Source organism: Physeter macrocephalus, chromosome 6 (genome assembly GCF_002837175.3).
Source record: "Physeter macrocephalus isolate SW-GA chromosome 6, ASM283717v5, whole genome shotgun sequence".
NCBI lineage: Eukaryota > Metazoa > Chordata > Mammalia > Artiodactyla > Physeteridae > Physeter > Physeter macrocephalus.
Genome location: NC_041219.1, coordinates 34,440,440 through 34,463,680, shown reverse-complemented (window position 1 = coordinate 34,463,680; position 23,241 = coordinate 34,440,440). Strand labels below are relative to the sequence as shown.

The window sequence follows — 23,241 nt, the reverse complement described above, 5'->3', positions numbered from 1 at the left end:
GCGGAGCGGCTGGGCCCGTGAGCCATGGCCGCTGAGCCTGCGCGTCCGGAGACTGTGCTCCGCAACGGGAGAGGCCACAACAGAGGGTGGCCCGCATACCACAAAAAAAAAAAAAAAAAAAAAAAAAAACCATGTACTACAACATGAAAATTAGGAGTACAGACCACAGACCAAACAAATATTTGCTGAATTAGGATATGCAACATTCAGATTAGGATCATTTGTCAAGGGAGGGAGATGAATCCATCCCCAGGAATGAAAGACTCACACGAACGATACCCAAAAAGGTAAAGAACACAAAAGCTTTCCAGCCACGGGCAAACTAGCAATTGTTTTACAGCCAGAGATGCAATCCTAACAATCAGTAGGAAGGCCAAACTGAAAAAATTCAAATAGTTTGGCTTTACCAATTCATCATCACTGGAAAAAGAGCTCAAGCACTTTAACATACTTAGTCCTGACAGACTGAAAGAAAAGTTCTAAGAGATTATACTCATACATCTTTGTCCAACAGATACTGGGGATAGTATGCGCAGGCACCAAGCAAGATACTTTACATGTTACATCTCCATTGTCAACAGAGAGAGAAATTGTAGAAGAGAATGAGGTGGCATCCAATCACGTGGATCTATACTTGAGTAAGGACCCAACTAATATATAAACCAAGTCACTACTGTAAAGTCTTCTTGGATGAAAGTCCTTCATGGCTTATTTGTATAACAATGACACAACTATAAAACATTTCTCAAGTATGCCTATGAAGTGCTGCTTATAAATGTCCAATGAAAAAACAAGATATGAAATTGCTTTCTCAAATTGGGAAATAAATGAAAAGAGCCCTTATGACAGTAAAAATAAAACAGGCTTTCTTGAGGAAGACAATGGCAAGGTATTGTTTTTGAAGACTATTTAATGACACGGGGAAACGTTCATGACATAATTTACATGAAAAAAAACAAAATTAAAAGCTAGCTATAAGGTATGATCCCAATTTTGTAAAAACTGATGCCAAGATTTTAACATCATTGAATCAATAATAAACACATTTTCTTTTATTGTATCTTTCATTCTTCAAAATAGATCAGGGCAAACTTAAGTCTGTTTCCATCACTGAGAAAAACAAAATAGGTTTCTCACATTCCCACTTTACTGAAAGTTCCCACATTCTTCAGTAAATATGCATTTGGTCTGTAACACGGCATCTCTGAACCATCAGTAGATGAAGGTTCTGTAAATGGCTCATAATGTCCACAAAAGGATACTGATTTGTGACCATGAGCGCTGTATGCATATTTAGATGGAGTTTTACAAAGAATAGAAGACAATGACCTAGAAAATCCAGAAAGCTTGTGAAATTTTTAAGTGGGAACCGGGAAAAAGACAGAATGCGAATTACAAATCAGCTTTTAAGCATACATGCAAAATTGTAATATTTGGGTGATGATATAACTACCTAGTGTGTTTCACATCTGTTTTTCCCTTTGCCAGGTCAAATCAAACTGCTGATACAATCACTACACATTGGAAGAACAGCCATATCAATCCCAATACTACTAATTTTCTTCTTTTTTAAAAAATTTATTTAGTTTTGGCTGCGCTGGGTCTTTGTTGCTGCGTGCGGGCTTTCTCTAGTTGCGGCGAGCGGGGGCTACTCTTCGTTGCGGTGTGAGGGCTTCTCATTGCGGTGGCTTCTCTTGTTGAGGAGCACGGGCTCTAGGTGCACAGGCTTCAGTAGCTGCAGCGCATGGGCTCAGTAGTTGTGGCTCACAGGCTCTAGAGCGCAGGCTCAGTAGTTGTGGCGCATGGGCCCAGTTGCTCTGCGGCATGTGGGATCTTCCAGGACCAGAGATCGAACCTGTGTCCCCTGCTTTGGCAGGTGGATTCTTAACCACTGCACCACCAGGGAAGACCCCCAATACTACTGATTTTCAATTTTCAATTTTTTTTTTTTGTGGCCATGCCACACAGCTTGAGGGATCTTAGTTCCCCAACCAGGGATGGAATCTGGGCCCGCTGTAGTGGAAGCACAGAGTCCTAACCACTGGACCGCCAGGGAAATCCCTAATTTCCAAGTTTTAATGAAATTGTAAAAATAGCAAAAAGTGTGTAAGTCTTGATATAATATACACTCTACAATTTTAATTTATATTAAATTGCAAAATGTGGTTTTATCTATTTTTTCCTTTTTTTAAATTGTTATAAGTAATTCAAACACTCCAAAGATATATCATGAAAAGTCTCCCTTCCCCACTCCAGCTCACCAAACCTCCACATGCTATGGTGACATTGTTTCTCATGTAGCCCTGATCCATTTTCTATTTCATTTTGTATTTATACACACATACATACACATATAAAAGCATTTTTCCTGGAACACACTACACCTATTATTCAGCAACCTATATTTTTCTTCAAACTATGTATTTTGAGATTCAACTGCCTTATTCTTTTTAACTGCACTGAAAGTAGGTCACTGTGTGGAAAGAGCATAAATTACATTATTAGTTCCCTTGACCAGTTAGTCTCAAACACTGCCCTTTTTAAAGGCAAAAAAAAAAAAAAAAAAGATTATACCTTGCATTTCTGCACCAGATACTAATTAGTTTCAGCAGAGGAGTAGGAGAATACTGACTCTCAGATCCAAGCCTGCTGATCTAGGACACAAAATAAAAACAGAATACAAAATAAGAACATACATCGAATTGTAGAAAAAAACTAAACAACTAAAAAGCAGAACAAGAACAGAAATCACACCAGAGGATAAAAGAGGCAAGAGCTAAACATTTAAAGGTAGTGAGTAGTGAGAGTAGTGAGAAATCTTTCCTAAAATCAAGTCTCTCCTACAGTCTTAGCTATAACTACACCAGTTATCATCACCAAGTGGGGACAACCAGTGAAATCAAACAAGGAAATACGTAACAAAAAACCCTGTGTATTTTCCTTCATGCTTGTCAAAACCCAGAGGCATACTATGTGAGGTGCTACAAAAGTTAGGTTACATTTGCTTAAGAGACAACAGTCATATTCAAATTAGCCTTAAGTATAAATGCTATGGTATTGGAGAAACTAGCTCTGGAGCTTTAGGTGGTAGTGGAGGCAAAGAAAAGTGTTCTAAAACTTGCAGAAGCAAAGAAAGGCTTGATGTGAAAGAAAAGACCCGGATTAGCATTCGTGGCTGGGTGCAGACTGTGCTGGTGAAGCAGTATTAAAGGAAAAAGCAGAAGGTATCCAGGCAGAACACAGAAATCAAGATTTACCTGGGGCCAAACTGCACCATGAAATACAGCATCAATTTCTTCTGTTCTGAACTGATACGACTCCCAATCCAAAAAGATATCAGTTAACATTTTGATTCCAAGACGTCTTAAATTTTTCAGTGGGTTAATAAACCTCAGCTGTATCTGTAAAATAAAGATCTTCTATTAAAAAGATATCGCTTTTATTCTTGACTCCTCAGGGAGGCACTCCTGCTGAGGCGGTGAAGAATCAAGCTGGGATCCTGTTATGAAGCTCTGATCCACATGGAAACGCCAACTGAGTAAGTCATATTGCTTTTCTTATTGAACAAGAGGGGAAAGCATACTTAAAAAAACCAAGTGGTGAGATGTGTTCTATTATCAGGCCCAGTAAAATCACACTGTGTCCTTAGGGAAAAACAAAATCTCAGTGGGAACAGCTGTTTTGTATTCTACATTGTTTTACTTTTCTGAAACTGTACATTCTAAATTCAAGAAAATATGAACAAGGATGCCATTACTTTGCTATGCAAAAGGCTGAGGAATCATGATAGTTCACATACCCATCAAGTTTCTACCATTCACTTTTAGCTAATTATCTCATTATACAAGTTACAAAGAGAGGAGATGACAGGCAAGCATAAGAAGGTGACACAATTACAAGTCATTCTGTTCTGCTTCAATTCTACTGGCAATATTTTCATTATCTGCTAGATCATGTTTGGTGAAAAATAGAAACTATTACTGATATTTGAAAAAGCATGCTATCATGATCCCCCAGAGTAGTAAGAAACTAACCTTGGCAAACATGACACCAAATCAGACCCCTCCCTTTCCCCTATTCCCATCCAATCAAGTAGGATCTGCATGTACTCTTCTCTTTTGTAATCAGCTGCCCAGACTTCTCAGTAATTGTTGAGTAAACTGGAGAAAAATCCTGAAAATGAGCAACTGGAGACTTTAATTCCTAGAGGAACAGTCCATATGACTGAGTTTATGGACATTTACCAATTACTTAATTGCTTAAATGTACAAAAACAAAACACAACAAAAACAAACCCAAACCAAAACGACCCTCAAGAACCCTCAAGACACCTATTTCAGTGTCAGTCAATGCTCTGGAGGATCTGAAAGATACAAAAAAGTAAATGTGTAACTTAGCTCAAACACACAAATGTAAAACTTTAACTCACTTGAGCATATTACCCTGCAATAATTCATTACAGAACCTCAAGGAATTCCTTGGACTTGTCCAAGAATTAAAAAAAAAAAGAACAGAACAGAAAAGAAAGCTCCTACGTGTCTGGAAGGCTAGCACCTCACTGTCTAATGAACGGTGAAATTGCATAAATGATCCTTTGAGTTACTGATTGTTGACTCAGGAGAAAGGCTGCATTCCTGAGTAATGTCTTCTAAGCTAACCAGAAAGTCAGAGGACTTACAGAGGGTTTATACAACCTGTAATGTTTCATGACTTAACATAGCCGTGTATAGGTAGTCAATATCCCTCACTATAAGGTAAAAACTAAAATTCTCACACAATTCTCCCTATGGCCCTGAGGCGCTCATGTAACACAGACAAAAAAACTTCTAAGACCCCTTTTCAGCTTCTACTCCTGGCCCTGCACAGCCTCTTTCCAGCAAGCAAAGCAATAGTTTTGGAACGTCAGACTGACCTCATCATTCCCTTGCTTTCAGACCTCTCAGAGGTCTCCGAGTACACTTCATAGTAAATCCACCTCCTCGGCACAGCCTACGAGGCCCTGCCCACCTCCTGACCTCATCTTACACATCTTGCTCCTTGTGCTCCAGCCGCCTCAGCCTTCTGTCTCTTCTCAGGATGCGTCAACAATGTTCCACCTCAGGACTCTGTACTACTAGTCATTTTCTCTGCCTGAAATGGTCTTCCAGTGGCTGGGGAGGTGTAAGCTCAAATATCACCTCTTTAGAGACGGCCCTGAACACCCTAGTAAAAGCAGCACCCATCCACCTCCAGACGGGTCACTTCCTACCACATTCCCTCATTTTATTTTAAATTCTTTACATCTTCATGTCTTTCCCTAACATGCTCATGCTTTCCTCTACTTTTGTGAATGTATGGAGTGTATTTCTAACAGCTGTTTTAATGTCCTTGTCTGATTCTACTACCTGTGTCATTTCTGGGTCTGCTTCTATCCATTGGTTTTTCTCTTCATTATGGGCAAAATCTTCCTTTCTTTGCATGCCTGGTAATACCTGACTGGATGTCAGACACTGTGAATTCTAGTTTCATTTAAATCATCTAAAAGTTTCTGAACAGGGATGCAGTTACTTTATTAGGAAAAGGTTTGATCTTCTCAAGCTTTGTTAGGTGGTGTCATAGCAGCGTTTATGCTTGGGCTAATCTGGCTCCACTACTGAGGCAATCCCCTTCCAAGGACTCTCCCTGATGCCCCAGGTCTCATGAGGTTTCTGCTCTGGCTGTTGGGAACACGAGCTGTTCCCAGCCCTGTGTTAGTCAGAGGACTGTTCTGCCTGCTCCTTTCACATGGTTTTACTGCTTCTAGTCGAGATGGAGTGACAGGGACCAGATTTTATCCTCCCCTCTCAAGACACTAAAAAGCTGAACAGAATATATGAAACAATGATTTCTGGACACTGGACAGCAGGCAACAGAGGACAGTAATCTCTGAGACAGGGGAAACAGATGAGATGAATCCTACACATTCCCCGGCTTCCTGCCCGCAGAGTTTCAGGCCTTGGTGTGGAAAGGAAGGGCCCAGGGAGAATCCAACAATCTTCTTAAAATGAGGAGACAGTTGAGCGACTTGGGGAGGCCAAGGTGGCTGGAAGTCACAGGGCAGAGTGCTGGAGAAGAGACAGCGACACAGAGAAGGATTTTAAGAGATTTGCAGAGGAGCCTCCTGAGTTTATTTTCCTCTTAGAACTTACCATCTGGCATTATTCTGATTATTTTTGTATTTATCTATAATATTCTCCCCAAGATACGGAGTCCTTACCATCTCGTTATCCACCTACAACAATGTCTGGCAGATAGTAGGTGTGAAATAAGTATCTACTGTATAATTAAATGGACAGGAACTTTTGTTTGCTGCTTCATCCCAATGCTTAGTATAGTGCCTGACAAACAGTAGGGGCTCAAGTAACATTTGTTGAAGGAATGAATGAAAGAATGATGAAAATAAAATAGTGCCTACCAAAATGGAAGGTATATTCTAAATCTGCAGATCTTGTTAACCAGAGAATATTATTTAATTACTAAAGCAGATTTATATCCATGCATAGCCTGAAAAAGCAGTGTACTTTGGCTGTCAATTTTTAGTTATGACTGTACGTGAGAGGCAGTTCATCAGGCATATCCCTAAAACAAATGAAATGAATTTTAGCCAAATTTAAACTGTGCCTATTTGTCATTAATTGAGAATCGACAGCAGACATCTGAGTCTGGGTTTTCACTTCAAGTCCCATTGTCTCCAACAAGCCTTCAGTCAGTCCATAAAAACATTAAGTTTCCCTAAACTCCAATGAGTATACTTATGTCCACATACCTGTTTCAACAAAACATAAATATATTGTCTTGACTATAATTCAGAAAACATATCCTAAGCACCAACTCACGAAGCCTCCTGGCAGGTAGCTAGCTGACTTGTCTTGCCCGATCTTGCTACTTACCTTTATTTAAGACATTGCACTTACAATAGGCAAGCATTTACCTTTAAAAGAGGTCTGGGAAACTCTGTCTCAAAATAACAAGGACAGTGCTAACAGTATTCTATTCATTCTCCGACCACTTTGAATTAAATGAGAGTTAGAAGATGTCCTACACTTTTAGGTTCCTGAAATTAAGATCTAAGAAACATCAGCTCAACTACCTCTGACTTTGTTCTGAGATGTATACAGAACTAACTCCCTCCCTACCATTTCACCTTCTTTTTAAATAGACGCTTGCTATAATCTGCATTTTCTAGCTATTCATAAATGTTTGTAACAGTGAAGATTCCCATTGTAGGGAAGGCCATTTTAAAGAGATGCTTGGGCTTCCTTGGTGGTGCAGTGGTTAAGAATCCGCCTGCCAATGCAGGCGATACAGGTTCGAGCCCTGGTCTGGGAAGATCTCACATGCCGCAGAGCAACTAAGCCCGTGAGCCACAACTACTGAGCCAGCACTCTAGAGCTCGTGAGGCACAACTACTGAGCCTGCACTCTCGAGCCCACGAGTCACAACTACTGAGCCCACGCGCCACAACTACTGAAGCCCGCGCGTCTAGAGCCCGTGCTCCGCAACAAGAGAAACCACCGTGGTGAGAAGCCCACGCACTGCAATGAAGAGTAGCCCCCTCTCGCCACAACTGGAGAAAGCCCATGTGCAGCAAAGAGGACCCAACACAGCCAAAAATAAATAAATAAATAAATAAAATTAAAAGAAAGAAAGAAAGAAGAATACTAAATAAATACAGAGATACTTTACATAAGAAAGAATTAACCTCGAAGGATGTTAGATATTCAGGCCCCAACCAATTCCCCAAGTAAGACACAGACTTTTACCCAAGAAGAAAGCGTGTAAAGTGAATCTCTCTCACCTTTTCTCGTTGATCAAGGATGTGGGATACAGTTGCGGTCATGCAGAGCAGTATCTGCAAAATCTTTGGTAAGTATGCACTGATCAGATGACTAATGTTCTTTAATACTATCTCAAGGCTATTTAAGATACCGTGCTGACGACCCAAAGGAAGAACTTTAGACAAATCCAAATCTTCTACTGCTTGAATGACAGCAGAATGGCATTCTCCTAGTGAAACAGAGAGGAGCAGAGATAGCATGTAAAGGGAAATATTAGTTTGTCACTATTTATAATTATAGCTTCCTTTCACTTTCCCTCAATAACACAGCATTTTCTACTGTTATAATGATTTACAGATGATAATGTACTTTACTTGTATTTTTCTCCTTTTGATTCTTACCCAACATTCAATGAACTAGATGTGATAGCTTTTCCTACTATCATTTTATAGATGAGGAAACTGAGGAGTAAAGGAAAGTAAGAAACTTGTGACAGAACTAAGCCTCTAAGCCCAATTCTCACCCTATTTATACTATTCCTCAAAACCTAAGGAATTCCATTTTATTCCATCTATCAACTTTCCACACATTTTCTCCCTCTCAGCTTTCATGGACTATGCTATCTTCAGCAGTTTCAAGAAAAATGTCTTGTTACATTATAAGCTCCTTTAAGGCTGAGAATCAAGTGTTTTATTTCTCTTGCAGCCCCTGATAAATAAATAAAACAATGGTCCTTTATAAACAGGTACCATACTGATTTCATAATTTACTTAAGAGACTTGAATTGTTATTGCTTGAGCTTTACTTCAAACCAACTTGTATGAGATCATGAGCTTACTGATTCATACCCCAAAACAGTCTATCCATAAGGGTATCATTAATAGCTACCCTCTTACAACAGAGGCTATTACACTGAACAAAAACTCTTCTATTCATTACAGCCAGCCTCCTTCACAGGACCATATTACACTGAATGAAAACCTTTTAACAGCTATATCTATTATCCCCTCCCCTCCCCCACCCCCCGAAGCGGGGGAGGGGAAAGCAACACACTACCCTATACATAAATATCTATGTTTTCCCAAAACAAAGCAATTTTAAGACTGGAGCAGAAGTACTATGGTCAGGAAGATGTGTGTTCAAATACCAGGTTCACCATGGGCAAAACACCTCTCTAAGCCTCAGTTTCCTTATGTACAAAATGGGGACAATCAAGTATTGAAACCTAATGTGGCTGTTTTAGCAGTTAACTGAGTTATACGTAAAGGGCCTGTCATAATGTCTGGCATGAAGTAGGAACTCAGTAAATGTTAGCCATTATTATTACTATTAATTACTAACATCGCATACTGGAGAACATACCACAGAGTATCACAGCTCACTGTATACACTTACTAATCCACTTTGTTTAGACCGTGAGGTTGAGAGCAGAGATTATAAATACTCATTATTCTATATTCAACAGAGTGTCTGGGGTACAGGAGGTATTCAACAAATCATTACGCAATAGATGAATGATTCAGTGAATGAATACATGCCAAGACAATTAAGATTAATTTTGCAGCATGCTTTTAAGTTTCTAAGGAGAAACTTATTCATCGTATATGGACAAGTATCATTTTTCAAATGGCCTAAATGTACAATAACAACAAAAAATACACATTTTCCAATCAGGGGCTTATTAGCACAGGGATGATGATAATCCCCAGGATCATTTGTTAGCTCCACCTAATTCAATCGAAGTTTAAAATAAACTGCATGTCAGCAAAAAGACCACCTTCGAGATTAGGAAGAATGACCCCCTTAGAAAGATGCCCAAGAGTGTGGGAAACAGCCTGAGACAGCAGAGGTCTGAGCAGACAACATGCATGCAGAGCGGCAGCTAGCTGATAGCTACCATTCTTGAAGTGCTTCACAGGCTCAAATAGCAGGTCTAAGAATATCTGGATCTCTTCAGGCTGCGTCCCAGCGAGGAACCTCAGGATGATGGACATGCGGGTGCCAGAAGCAGATTTCCCCTGAGTTTTACTCCCAGTCTTATTCTTCATTCGGCCATACAAAATTCTAAAAAGTCCAAAGAATGTTATTTGTTTGCACATTCATCCTAAAACATTATTTATCCGCACATTAACCCTAAAACACAGTTGTTTCGTTTTCCTAAAAGGCTAGAATAGTAACTCAACAGATTTAAATGGATACATTCTAAAACAAGGAAGAATGAAAATAAAAATTAGATATTTAATATGGAAATTTTAAAATAACAACAACAAACACAAGGCTAAGGAAAGCAGGAAGAGGGAAATAATAAAGACAATGGCCAGAAGGTGCTTCTTTGGAAGAGAAAAGAAGCAATAAAATTGGCAAGCCAGAGGTAAGTCTAATCAAGGAAAAATGAAAACAAGAATATATAGATTAAAAGGAAGTAAAATAAGAGCATAACTATAAGTAAAATAAGGAAACTGGAAAGATTTCAATTAAATGGGTAATTTTCTGGAAAAAACACACATATAAATAAGCAAAAGGAACTTAAGAAACCCTGAATAAATCAGTAAAACTTGGAGCTCACATAGTTCTACAGATGAATTTTTAAAATTTTCAAGGAAAAACAATCCCTGTGATACAGTTTCACAGCAGAAAGAAGGAAACAGTCCTTTTTCATTTATGAAGGTGGTATAGTTGTGATAGCAAGATGGATTAAGGAAGAGAAATAAACTACACACCAATATTGCCTAAAAACAAAAAACACAACATTTCTAGCAAATCAAAACCACAATGAGGTATCACCTCACACCTGTTAGAATGGCTGTCATCAAAGAGTCTACAAATAATAAATTCTGGAGACGGTGTAGAGAAGAGGGAACCCTCCTACACTGTTGGTAGGAATGCAGATTGGTGCAGCCACTGTGGAGAACAGTATGGAGGTTCCTTAAAAATTAAAAATAGAGCTAACTTATGATCCAGCAATCCTACTCCTGGGCATATATCTGGAGAAAACTCTAATTTTTCTGAAAATACACATGCACCCCAATGTTGATAGCAGCACTATTTACAGTAGCCAAGGCATGGAAGCAACCTAAGTGTCCAGTGACAGATGACTGGTTTAAGAAAATGTGGTGTGTGTGTGTGTGTGTGTGTGTGTGTGTGTGTGTGTGTGTGTGTGTGTGTGTATATATATATATATATATATATATAGTGTGTGTGTGTATATATATGAATATTACTCAGCCATAAAAATGAATGAAATAATACCACTGGCAGCAACATGGATGGATCTAGAGATTATCATACCAAGTGAAGTAAGGCAGACAAAGACAAATATTAAATGATATCACTTATATGTGAAATCTAAAAAATAATACAAATGAATCTATATACAAAACAAACAGACTCACAGGCATAGAAAACAAACTTATGATCACCAAAGGGGAAAGGGAGGGGGAGGAGGATAAATTAGGAGTTGGGGATTAACAGATACAAACTACTATACATAAAATAGATAAGCAACAAGGATTTACTGTATAGCACAGGAAACTATATAACTGAATCACTTTGCTGTACATCTGAAACTAACACAATATTACAAATACTTCAGTAATAATAAATAAATAAATAAATAACTGGGGGGAAAAACCCCACAACATTTCTGAAAACAGTACCCAGTGCTGCATTAAAACGATATTAAAGCTGAATAAGGATTATCCCAGGAATGCAAGAAAGAATCATTAGTAAAATCTATTAGATTAATACAGATCAATAGCTCATAGAAGAAAGTTAATAGGATCATTTTAATACATGGTTAATAGTCATTCTAATAAAATTCAACATCCATTTAGCAGAAATACTAAATAACATAGTAATAAAAGCTACTTTCTTAGCATGATAAAACTACTGACTTAACATTCAAAATTTAAAGATAATGGTTTTCAAACTCTTCAGTTCCCCTGCATCGGCAGGCGGACGCGCAACCACTGCGCCACCAGGGAAGCCCATTGGAGAGCTTTTGTATACGTGAGTTTTATCTATTGATATTTATCACAGCACAGGTTCAAACAAGTTAGCAAAAGTAACATTTCTAATAAAAATTAGTTATATATTCCAAACTTGTCCCTCCTAAAATTAGTGAGACTAGAGGCATTGCTTCACTTTTCTTTTTCCTCCGAATTTCTTTATTGCCTGGCTTATTAGAAGATAAATGACTTCTCATATATGCTTCCGCATTCAATCTGTTGCAATATATTGTGGTTGAAGAAAATCCAGCCTTACACAGATATGTAGTTGGAGAAGGGAAAAATGTTTTGTAAAGTTTCAGATAATTGTGGATATTCCACTTTGATACTACACCAAACCTCAACAGGAAGCAGTTTCTTAAAGGCTGGTTGCAAGGTGGAACCTGAAGCCATATCAGTGAACTTTGTGAACTCTATTACATTAAAATCCATCTGTTGGGCTTCCCGGGTGGCGCAGTGGTTGAGAGTCTGCCTGCCGATGCAGGGGACGCGGGTTCATGCCCCGGTCCCGGGTGGCGCAGTGGTTGAGAGTCTGCCTGCCGATGCAGGGGACGCGGGTTTATGCCCCGGTCCGGGAAGATCCCACATGCCGCAGAGCGGCTAGGCCCGTGAGCCTTGGCCGCTGACCCTGCGCGTCCGGAGCCTGTGCTCCGCGATGGGAGAGGCCACAACAGTGAGAGGCCCGCGTACCGCAAAAAAAAAAAAATCCATCTGTCATCTTGCACTTTGAACAGATCTTTACCCATGAATGATCCTGTAACACGCATCAGTTACTTGGAAAACATGAAAAAAAATCCATGGGAACAAGTGAGCAGCATAAGTGTCTGATGCGTTCCTCCCATTTTTGCACATAGAATAATAAAAAGACAAATACTCAAGGTTCAAGATTCGTCTAAGGGCACTGAATGAAAGCAGCTTTTTATTTTATTTTTTTAAACTCCAGGTCTGTGGCAATGAAGAATGGCTAGCACAGTTGGGAGCCACTGTCCTGATTCATGTGAAGGCACCCGGAGTTTTACGCATCACTGCTTTTGCCTGGTGAGCATAAAGGTTAGCACAATGGAAAAGGTAATGTCTTAGTAGTATTATGAAAAAAGTTTTAACCTCGTGGACCTCCTGAGAACATCTCTGGGACAGCCCCCACCAAGAAGGAGCAGACCACACTTTAAGAACGACTGCTTTAGAAACATTAGTTAAAACCAGCAGCAAGACAAGGATAACCACAACCATTACTACCACATGTAATTCTTCTAGGCTCTGTAAGGAATACGTAAATTAAAAAACAGAAAAAGAGGGATTTATATCATAAAAGAGAACACAAAATTCATTTGACCACTATTTACTAAGAGCCACGGAGTTTGCCTTCTAGCAGGGGAGATACACAATAAGAAAAGAGGCTATGCTGGATGACTAAGTATTGTGAAGAAAGGTTGTGCAATGGGCTCTGAGTGGGGTGGTAAATGAAAGAGATGTCGTTAGAGAGGTGGTTCTGGCCTAGGTCATACCAGGCCCTTAAAGGTGTAGTAAGGATTCCCTTTGCTACTCTCAGTAAAATAGGGTCTCAAAGAGTTTTGAAACAGGGGACTAACAACCTGACTGATGACTGTTATTCACTATTATTTTTTGACCAGAAAATCCAATGAAAACTATGACAACTAGTAATAAAGTTTTGTAACATGGATGGTTAAATAACACAAATCAATAGTTTTTTTTTTTTTTTTTTGCGGTACGCGGGCCTCTCACCGTTGTGGCCTCTCCCGTTGAGGAGCACAGGCTCCGGACGCGCAGGCTCAGCGGCCACGGCTCACGGGCCCAGCCGCTCCGCGGCATGTGGGATCTTCCCGGACCGGGGCACGAACCTGTGTCCCCTGCATCGGCAGGTGGACTCTCAACCACTGAGCCACCAGGGAAGCCCCATCAATAGTTTTTATATCTCATAATTAGTTACATACCAAACGAATGAATTATTTATACTATTTCTCAATAGCAAACCTTAGAGAAATATTGGATTTAATTTTAACAGTATTATTAAAATAACACCATGGCAAGATCCTTCCTCATGTTAGGGACAAAATATTTAAAATAAGTCTCTATAACAGTTTGACTTCCCCAAAAGACGAATTTTAAAAGTAAATAATTAAATAAAATTCAAAATGAAATATTCCATTACAATCGCTGAAAGAATCATAATACGATACTCACAATTGTTTTTGTGACCAACTTTTAAAAAATCAGTTTTGAAAGTGTATAAATACCTCATCAGAATAGGAAACAGATCTGCTCGGTGGGCTGCTTTCACTACTGTATTATCTTCAGAAATGCTAAAATGCACTATCTCTTCCTTAAAGCTTCTGTCTTCAAGCAATCTTTGTAAGTTTTCCCTTTAAGAATAGAATTCAGCACAAATCATCACTTAATCAATAATACTTTTTTAAAAAATATAATTAATAGAGTACTATACATATATAAATGAAATAGGTATTAAGAATAGTTTATACTGTAGCTGACATCCATAAAGGAAAGTCTTCACACAAATACCTTCCAAAATGGCAAGTTTTCAAATTTTAAAAGGTAAAAGGGATTATAAGGGGTTAGTCAATAATTCAGCTGTTTAAAAAAGCATAATATGAAAGCTTTCTTCAGTTCTTAGGGTGTGATTATGATGACTCCCTAAGTAATCACCAAGATTTTATGACATTGTATAAGCAAGAAGAAATGATATAGCCACCTCAACACATACTTTTCAATTAATATTCTCTCTCCTACCTTATTATCTATGGAGAAGCACTCTTAACAAACAAATATACTTCTAGTTTTCCTTTCTTACCTGAAAATAGCATTATGATCACCTTGGAAAAGAGGGAAATTTCCTAGGCCTTTATAAAATTACTTTATAAGATGACGTTTGGTAGAAAGATTAAAAATCAGCCCCCCAAATATTTCTTTAGCTTCAAATAACTTACCTGTAAGGGAGGATATGTGGATGTTTATATGTCATTATGCAATCCAGTGTTATTTTTTGCACCATTTGATCTTGGTGTAGCAACAACTAGGAATGATATTTTATATAATAAATTAATGAAGTCAGATATACACATACCATGGGATCATAATTTACTTGTACTAATTTGCTCAATTAAAATACTTAGAATCTAAATTCTTAGACGTGGGTTAAGGATGATTCCTGATAATAGCTTTACATTTTCCTGAAGGTAAAGGAAGATGAACAGAATATATGCAAAGAACAAAACAGAAACACAACTCTGACACCTGCCTCCCACATGCCAGATTCTCAGGTCTATCTCTCTTTTGGCCAAGGCCAATTCCCTACATGAATCTAGGTTTACACCAACTGGGCTGGTCCTGTGATGAGACAGAGCTCTTCTAATACCGTGAAGGTAAGAGCAGTCAGGAAGATGCCAGGAAAGAAGACCTGGCTCTGAAGCCTCGCTGATCAGTCAGTTTAGAATTTTGTTTCCTGTGGACAACTGAGAGTTTTGAGCTCTGGCTCTGTAAACAAGTTATATCTGAATTACGGGCAAAACAAGGACAAATTCTGATGAAATAATATGTTTCATTTAAAAAACATCCAAATGAAAAGAGAAAAATCTCGTTTCCCCAGAGGGTTTAGAATGACATCCAATGCTTACTCTGCTTCTGACGTTAATTTTTTTCTGCAACGTTTTTTGGAATTCAAGGTCATATATTATGATTTCCACAGACTATTATTCTATCTTTTTTCATTCAGTCGAAAAGATCCTGAAACCCTGGCGCTCCATAAGGCTAACTTGCCTAGCAGTGAAAAGTAGCAGCTCTCTCAGCACAAACCCTCACTCCCTTCTAAAAACGAATTCTCACAAGACAACTAACGCTTTGTTATACTCACTGTTAATACAGCCAATCAATGTTTAGTCACCCCAAATTTCTTTAAAAATCCGCTAAATTAGTACTGTCTAAAACTGTTTCTCAAGATACAGAAAATATCTGTTAATTAAAAAAAAATTCGACTTCAAGTGTAGATATGGGCCCTATTCGAACAATTACTGAAAACCTAAAAGTTATTTTGGCAAAGAAAAAGGGAGAGGAAAGTTCACAAGTAACTGTAGTGGCAAGAATTTATTTTACTTACCTGAAGATACAGCTCATATAATTTGGATTCCAGATATAAGGCTCGTGGATTCGAAAACTTAGAGAAAACTTGCAAATGAGCAATTAACTGCCTAAAAAACAAAAAACCCCCGAGAAAAACAGAAAAAAACAGAATTAAAGAACAGACGTTATTTTCTTGAGATGATAGTACCCACTAATTTTAGTCTCTGACAGGTACTCTGAACACCTTGACTATAGTTTCACTGTTAATTACACAGACAAGTTTTAATTATTTGCATTTAGGAAATCATTCTCCAGGAATTCCAAATCTCAGGCAGGTCCTCCCCTGAAATCCAGGCTCCCCATCCCAGAAAATCATTCAGGATGTCCTCAGAATAAACCATAATTTAAACCAAATGTAGAAAGAAAGTAATCAAAATGGTAATACATTCCAAAATTGAACACAGACAATTTTTGGAACCATTCCTTATCTAGTTCCTATACAGTAGACAGGAAAGTGGAAAAATATACACGTCCTCACTTTTATAAACATAAAAACTGATGTCAGGCAACAGAGGTCCAAGTTTGGGTAACCATGGCTCTTGCTTAGCAAGAAAGAGGAAGAAAGAGCAATGTTCTGTGGTAAAAGTTAAATCTCAAGATGGGGTTGCCTCGAACAAACCACATCATCTACCAAGACAGAACGAGAAGAGCGCTTCTACTGCATTTACATGCTCAACTTTCTAATCCATAGACTCTACAAGGCTTTAAAAATACTTAAGCAGGGAGAAGTGAAGAGAGGTGGAAACCAAGCTGCATGTGTGGTTCTGCCATTCTGAGCTGTTGACTTTGGGGAAAGTCACTGAATGTCTCAGAGTCTCAGGTTGCTCATCTCGACAAAGACAAGACCTCCCAGATTTTCTGCGAGGAATGAATGAAAGACCACAAGTTGTGGTACTTCAGCTCCTAAGGGTTTAGCAAACAACGCATTTCTCTGTTTTAGGCAAAAGAAAGCAAAACTGTGAAAGCCCTACTAGTTAATATAGAGAAAAATGGTTGGAAATTATGACCTTTAAGATATTGTAGAGAAATAGGGGTAAGGGAGGCACTATTATTTATATTTAGCTTAAATGCCTGTGATGATTAGTCTTATGTGTCAACCTAAGTTGCAGTACCCAGTTATGTAAAACACTAATCTAGGTGTTGCAATGAAAATATTTTGTACATGTTGTTAACATCTACAACTAGTGGACTTTAAATAAAGGAGCTTATCCTCAATAATGTGGATGGGCCTCATCCAATCAATTGAAAGCTATAAGAGCAAAAACTGATGTTTCTCAGAAAAGGAATTCTGCTGTAAGACTGTCACACAGAAATACTACCCTTCGAACTTCACATTCAAGACTACAGGCATCAAATCCTGCCTGAGTTTCCAACCTGCTATCTGCCCAACAAATTCTGGACTTGCTGGCTCCTATAATCACGTGAGCCAATTCCTTAACACAAATCTCCACACACACACACACACACACACACACACACACACACCCCATATATATCTCCATTCTACTGGTTCTGTTTCTCTGGAAAGCTCTGACTGATACAGTGTCTCTGTAATTACTTATCACTGAGCCTTTGCAGTTTTACAAATAAATTTTTAAAATCTTCTATTGAAACATACACTCCTTCCCTCAACATTTATTATTTTTTATGTGCCACGTAGCCTTCAGGGGACAAAGAGAACAGGAGCTAATTTTCACGTTCTCATTAAATACTTGCCAGTGAGGAACGTGTTCCATGGATTATAAAATTGGGCTATGAATATACTGAGATGGCCCCAAGAATGTGATTATCCATTTACTTACATTTTCAATGATGGGGAATGCTAGCAACATTCTAGGTTTGGCTACAGGGGGCAGGAACATTAATTAAGACATGGAACTTATTTTTAAAGAGTTTTTAATTTACATAGATGATTTATAAAAAAAATTAGTACCCAAGGCAAGGAGCAGCACCTGATTAGAGGTATGAACAGCTGTTATCAAAGTTTGAAGGTGGGTAAGATAACTTCTAGTTTAAAAGACAGGAAGAGCTTCAGTGAAGAAGCAGAATGAGAACTGTGCCTTGAAGTATGACCAGAATTTCACTTGGCAGCAATGAGGCAAGGGGACTCCAGAAAGAAGGACATAGCAAAGGTCCAGGGGTGAGAATGGAAGAGGTATGAATGCATGAATAGGCTTATTCGTTTATTCAACAAATAAACACGAGGACAAACCTCTGGATAGCTGTTATGCTGAAGGATACAAAGACGAAAACAGCACTCTCTGTCTTAGAGGAAGTAGTAGGGGATAGAAGGCTCAGAGTTGTGAGAAGGTAGGAGCAGAGAAGGAACTATGGTTCCATGAAGCTTAGCCATGATCTTAGTATATAAACTCCTGTGCTTTATACACTATTTCCATTAGCTGGCAAGCCCTTCTGTGCTTGGCAAACTTTTGTCTTGCAGCTTCAAAGGTGCCCTCCCCTTTGTAAAAGTCTTCCCTTTGTGATAGAATGAAGTCATTTTTTTTTACCGTGCTCCTGTAACTCCTTTAAAAATACTTCCGTTAAAATATTTCACCAGGCATTAGACTGAGCTTCTAGCTCTGCAGAAGCTAGGTACCATTCATCTCTGTTGCCCAGCACTTAGCAAAAGGACCTTGATACAGTTGCTGAATGATGAGCTAACAAATGGCTCATGGGAAAGACTCAACAAATGTGCATATCAGACTGAGATGTAAAGTGTTAAAATAACACAGCAGCACCAGTCTGGTGGATCTCTGACACCCCAATTCAGACAATATTCAAGTAAGCTGGAGTACCTTCCGAAAGCAGAGTCACTTCTTTTTCCTAACGTTTCTAACAATTCAGGTAAATGAATAATCCAGGGAGTCAGAAAGAGAATGTAACAGCATGGAAAAAAAGAAAGCCAAAAGTAACCAGGAAAGAAGTCAAAAGGCAAAGTTAAGAGCACTGATGCGCTTATTTATAAGGGAAAAGATGTTCCATTCTGTGTTGCCCCAGCACATGAACATAATGTCCCGATGCTATGAAAGTGAACGACAAAGGTCAAGGGCATTTAACTGCTCCAGGCCCCAGTGCTCTCATCTATAAAAAGGCGCTACAATCAGATGACTCCAAAGTCCCCAAACTCTAACATTCTGTGGCTAAACAAGAAAAAATAAATAATAAACAAGCGAAGAAAAAACTCAGAACACTGGCAGTTTTCTTCAGGTTGTAAAAGAAAATCTCAAGAAGATTCAGCACTTTGGTAAATAATTATCTGAGTAATTCATCTTGTCCCAGACTATTTCACAGGAGGTCACAAAAGGTCTCTTCCCACTCCTCCTGGATCCCTGGATCTGTAATCTTTCAGCAACGCTGAACTTACTTGGCCGCAGCTCTTCTTGTCTTTTTCTTTTGTGAGGGTTCATCTTGGGGTGCCAGCTCTTCCCCCAACTCTTCATCCTCTCTGGCAACAGGTTCCTCTTCTATTTCCTCTGCCCCCAGCCCTCTGCCTTTTCTTCGCAGATCCTGGGTTGGTGCAACTTGAAGATCTGCTGGGTAATACTCATTGCTACAGTGGAAAGAGAGTGATATGAAACAGATAAAGCTAAATATCCTAAATGTTTATGACAGATGTATGTCCCCAGTTCACAGACTCACACACAGAAGAGACATCAGAGGCACCTTAGTCAAGCATCTTCTACAACATTTAAACTCAGCCCCTCTTAAGTACTTAATTTGACAAGTCAATCACTAACTGCAGAAGACAGCCACTTCATTGTTACACTGTTGAAAATATTTGAAATGTCTACTTTGGACTAAGCTGATATCAGCCTCCCTGGAACCACAACTTGGGGAGGAGGGAATAGAGGTAGATTATATTATAGTATTCAGTCCTCCAGGTGTGACCTGGTAAGACAGGTGGGACTATCAATTCATTGCTTTTGAGGGAAGTCACAACATGACACAGACTCAGACTAAATGTCCAGGCAATGAAAATCAGTAAGGCTTTATGTTTTGGCTCCACTAAACTAAGCTTGTGCAGTTGGTATTCACATTTGTTCTTACTGAATTCCATCCTTTTACTTTTGGTCCACTGCTGTAGGTAACTAATTATCTTGAAGGCTTGTAGGTAACTTGTTATCTTGAAGGCTATCATTCAGTGCATTAGTTTTTTGTCACTTTGGTTCATTCATCCAACAATTATTACTTTGTTGTCTGTTTTGTGCATGACACTGGGCTATAGATAAGGAAACTGATCAAATAGACTTTAAAGTCCTCACTCAAAAATACACTGATAGGGACTTGCCTGGTGGCACAGTGGTTAAGAATCCGCCTGCCAATGCAGGGGACATGGGTTCGAACCCTGGTCCGGGAAGGTCCCACATGCCGCGGAGCAACTAAGCCCGTGTGCCACAACTACTGAGCCTGCACTCTAGAGCTTGTGAGCCACAACTACTGAGCCGTCGTGCTACAACTACTGAAGCCTGCGTGCCTAGAGCCCGTGCTCCACAACGAGAAGCCACCGCAATGAGAAGCCTGTGCACCACAACAAAGAAGAGACCCCGCGTGCCACAACTAAAGCCCGCACGCAGCAACTAAGACCCAACGCAGCCATAAATAAATAAATAAATAAATAAATAAATACACTGATACAATACATATTTGAGGATAGCATCCTACCAGCACACCTGGAAGAAATACACTATAGGTTAATACACAACACTACACCTAGAGGGCTGAGACACTACCATACTCAATGCTGTACTCTTAGCTAGCAGGATCTTACCCTTAATAAATAAAAAATAAATGAATGGATGAAATAAGCAAAGTTGTCCTTTACAAACAGCACCATTATCCATTTAAAAACGTGTGTACGATACTCTCAGCCCTCAATTAACCACATAACATATTAACCTTTACCTCCATGCACAGCATGTTCACTCATTCATTACATAATTCATACAAAGCACTTATAAGAGTGTCTAACACACAGCAAGTACTCATTAAATGTCACCTATCATTGAAATACTGTTGTTGTTAGTCATTCATTTCTGCTTCTGGTTTGATTCTTCTCAGAGAATGTTTACAAGGGATTCACAATTAGTCTTAATATCAAATTATTTGAAACATATTTAGAAGTATAAATTTATAACCCCCCAAATGAAAAGCCCATAATATATTTCAAAGTCAGAATTAAAGGTGACCTTTGGGTTTTTCATTAGTTTGGATCATTTACAAAAGTATTAGTTCTAGGTAATCAATGCCAAATAATCTTCAACATTTTTAAAAAATTGTGTCTTTTCAGTCTTTAAGTTTTCTTAAACTCAGAGACTCACTTCCTGGTACAGGCTCCGCTCTCCATCTCCACCTCACAGCACCTTGTGCTACGAGAGGAAGGTCTTTACATTAAGCTAAGGAGTAATTTATTTCTTTGGGGAAACACTTGAAAAATTAACATGATAGGAACTTCATATCCTACTAACACCTTTAATACCGGCTTGCATATGTACAGCCCCTTGCAGTTCACAAAACAACTGATAAACACTACATGACCTTCAAAACAAGGCAAGGAAGCTGAACGTCACTGCTCTTGTTTAGACATAAAGCCCGAAGAGCTATGTGAAAAAAAGAGAAAATCATTACTCTTCCACCACCATATCTACTGACCTGTGTGCATCTTTGCTTGTAACCTTTCCCAGAATGAATTATCCATGCAAACCTCTTCACTTATGCACGGAATCCTGTCTCCTCCTGCTTATTCAAAGGCAGGGCTCTCGTGATTTTATCCCCTCTCTTGCATTACCCATTTCCCCTCCCTTCTGGATCATTCATGCTAGCATCGCCTACACACAGGCTGTTTAAGCTCAACGTCAACCCAGACAACAATGGCTCCCCTTCTGCTCCCACACTTCCTTCCACCTATGTCTACTTCCATTTTTCAAGAACTGCCCATACTTGCTGTTTCCATTTTTCTTCTCCATTTTCTCTTAAGACATTTTAATCAAAATTTCATCCCTATCAGGTCAACCAAAACAACTCTTGTTAAGGTCACTTCCAAAGCCAATGGTCAATTCTTTTTTTTTTTTTTTTTTTTTATCTATCATGACAAGTGAGGTTTATTCCAACAATACAAGAAAGGTTTAACTTTCTAAAGTCAATCAGTATAGTTAGTTACATTAAGAGAATAAAGAAGAAAAAAGCATACAATTAACTTATTAGGTACAGGAAAGTAATGTGAAAATGTTCTCACAAATTAATGATAACCATTTTTTTATACAGCAGTTTCTTATTAGTCACCAATTTTATACACATTAGTGTATACATGTCAATCCCAATAGCCCAATTCATCACACCACCACTCCCACCCCCCTGCGGCTTTCCCCCCTTGGTGTCCATACGTTTGTTCCCTACATCTGTGTCTCAATTTCTGCCCTGCAAACTGGTTCATCTGTAGCATTTTTCTAGGTTCCACTTATATGCGTTAATATACGATATTTGTTTTTCTCTTTCTGACTTACTGCACTCTGTATGACAGTGTCTAGATCTATCCACGTCTCAACAAATGACCCAATTTCATTCCTTTTTATGGCTGAGTAATATTCCATTGTATACCTGTACCACATCTTCTTTATCTATTCATCTGTCAATGGGCATTTAGGTTCTTCCATGACCTGGCTATTGTAAATAGTGCTGCAATGAACATTGGGGTGCATGTATCTTTTTGAATTATGGTTTTCTCTGGGTATATGCCCAGTAGTGGGATTGCTGGATCATACTGTAATTTTATTTTTAGTTTTTTAAGGAACCTCCATACTGTTCTCCATAGTGGCTGTATCAATTTACATTCTCACCAACAGTGCAAGAGGGTTCCCTTTTCTCCACACCCTCTCCAGCATTTGTTGTTTGTAGATTTTCTGATGAAGCCCATTCTAACTGGTGTGAGGTGATACCTCATGGTAGTTTTGATTTGCATTTCTCTAATAATTAGTGATGTTGAGCAGCTTTTCATGTGCTTTTTGGCCATCTGTATGTCTTCTTCGGAGAAATGTCTATTTAGGTCTTCAGCCCATTTTGGATTGGGTTGTTTGTTTTTTAAATATTGAGCTGCATGAGCTGTTTATATATTTTGGAGATTAATCCTTTGTCCGTTGATTCGTTTGCAAATATTTTCTCCCATTCTGAGGTTTGTTTTTTCGTCTTGTTTATAGTTTCCTTTGCTGTGCAAAAGCTCTGAAGTTTCATTAGGTCCCATTTGTTTATTTTTGTATTTATTTCCATTACTCTAGGAGGTGGATCAAAAAAGA

General features: G+C 38.8%; 1 protein-coding gene across 4 annotated transcripts in view; it reads right to left on the bottom strand.

Annotated features, from left to right (window-relative positions):
- Positions 1-23,241, bottom strand: part of UTP20 (UTP20 small subunit processome component) — a 98,817-nt gene that overhangs the window by 38,960 nt on the left and 36,616 nt on the right. For all 4 annotated transcript variants that reach the window (XM_024127276.3, XM_024127275.3, XM_028490488.2 and 1 more), the window contains 8 exons: positions 19,320-19,505; positions 15,933-16,023; positions 14,767-14,852; positions 14,059-14,184; positions 9,694-9,860; positions 7,817-8,025; positions 3,258-3,401; positions 2,575-2,654 (listed from right to left, as the gene is read on the bottom strand). In XM_024127276.3, the coding sequence (XP_023983044.1) occupies positions 2,575-2,654; positions 3,258-3,401; positions 7,817-8,025; positions 9,694-9,860; positions 14,059-14,184; positions 14,767-14,852; positions 15,933-16,023; positions 19,320-19,505 (1,089 nt within the window). The remainder of the gene's footprint in view (positions 1-2,574; positions 2,655-3,257; positions 3,402-7,816; positions 8,026-9,693; positions 9,861-14,058; positions 14,185-14,766; positions 14,853-15,932; positions 16,024-19,319; positions 19,506-23,241) is intronic.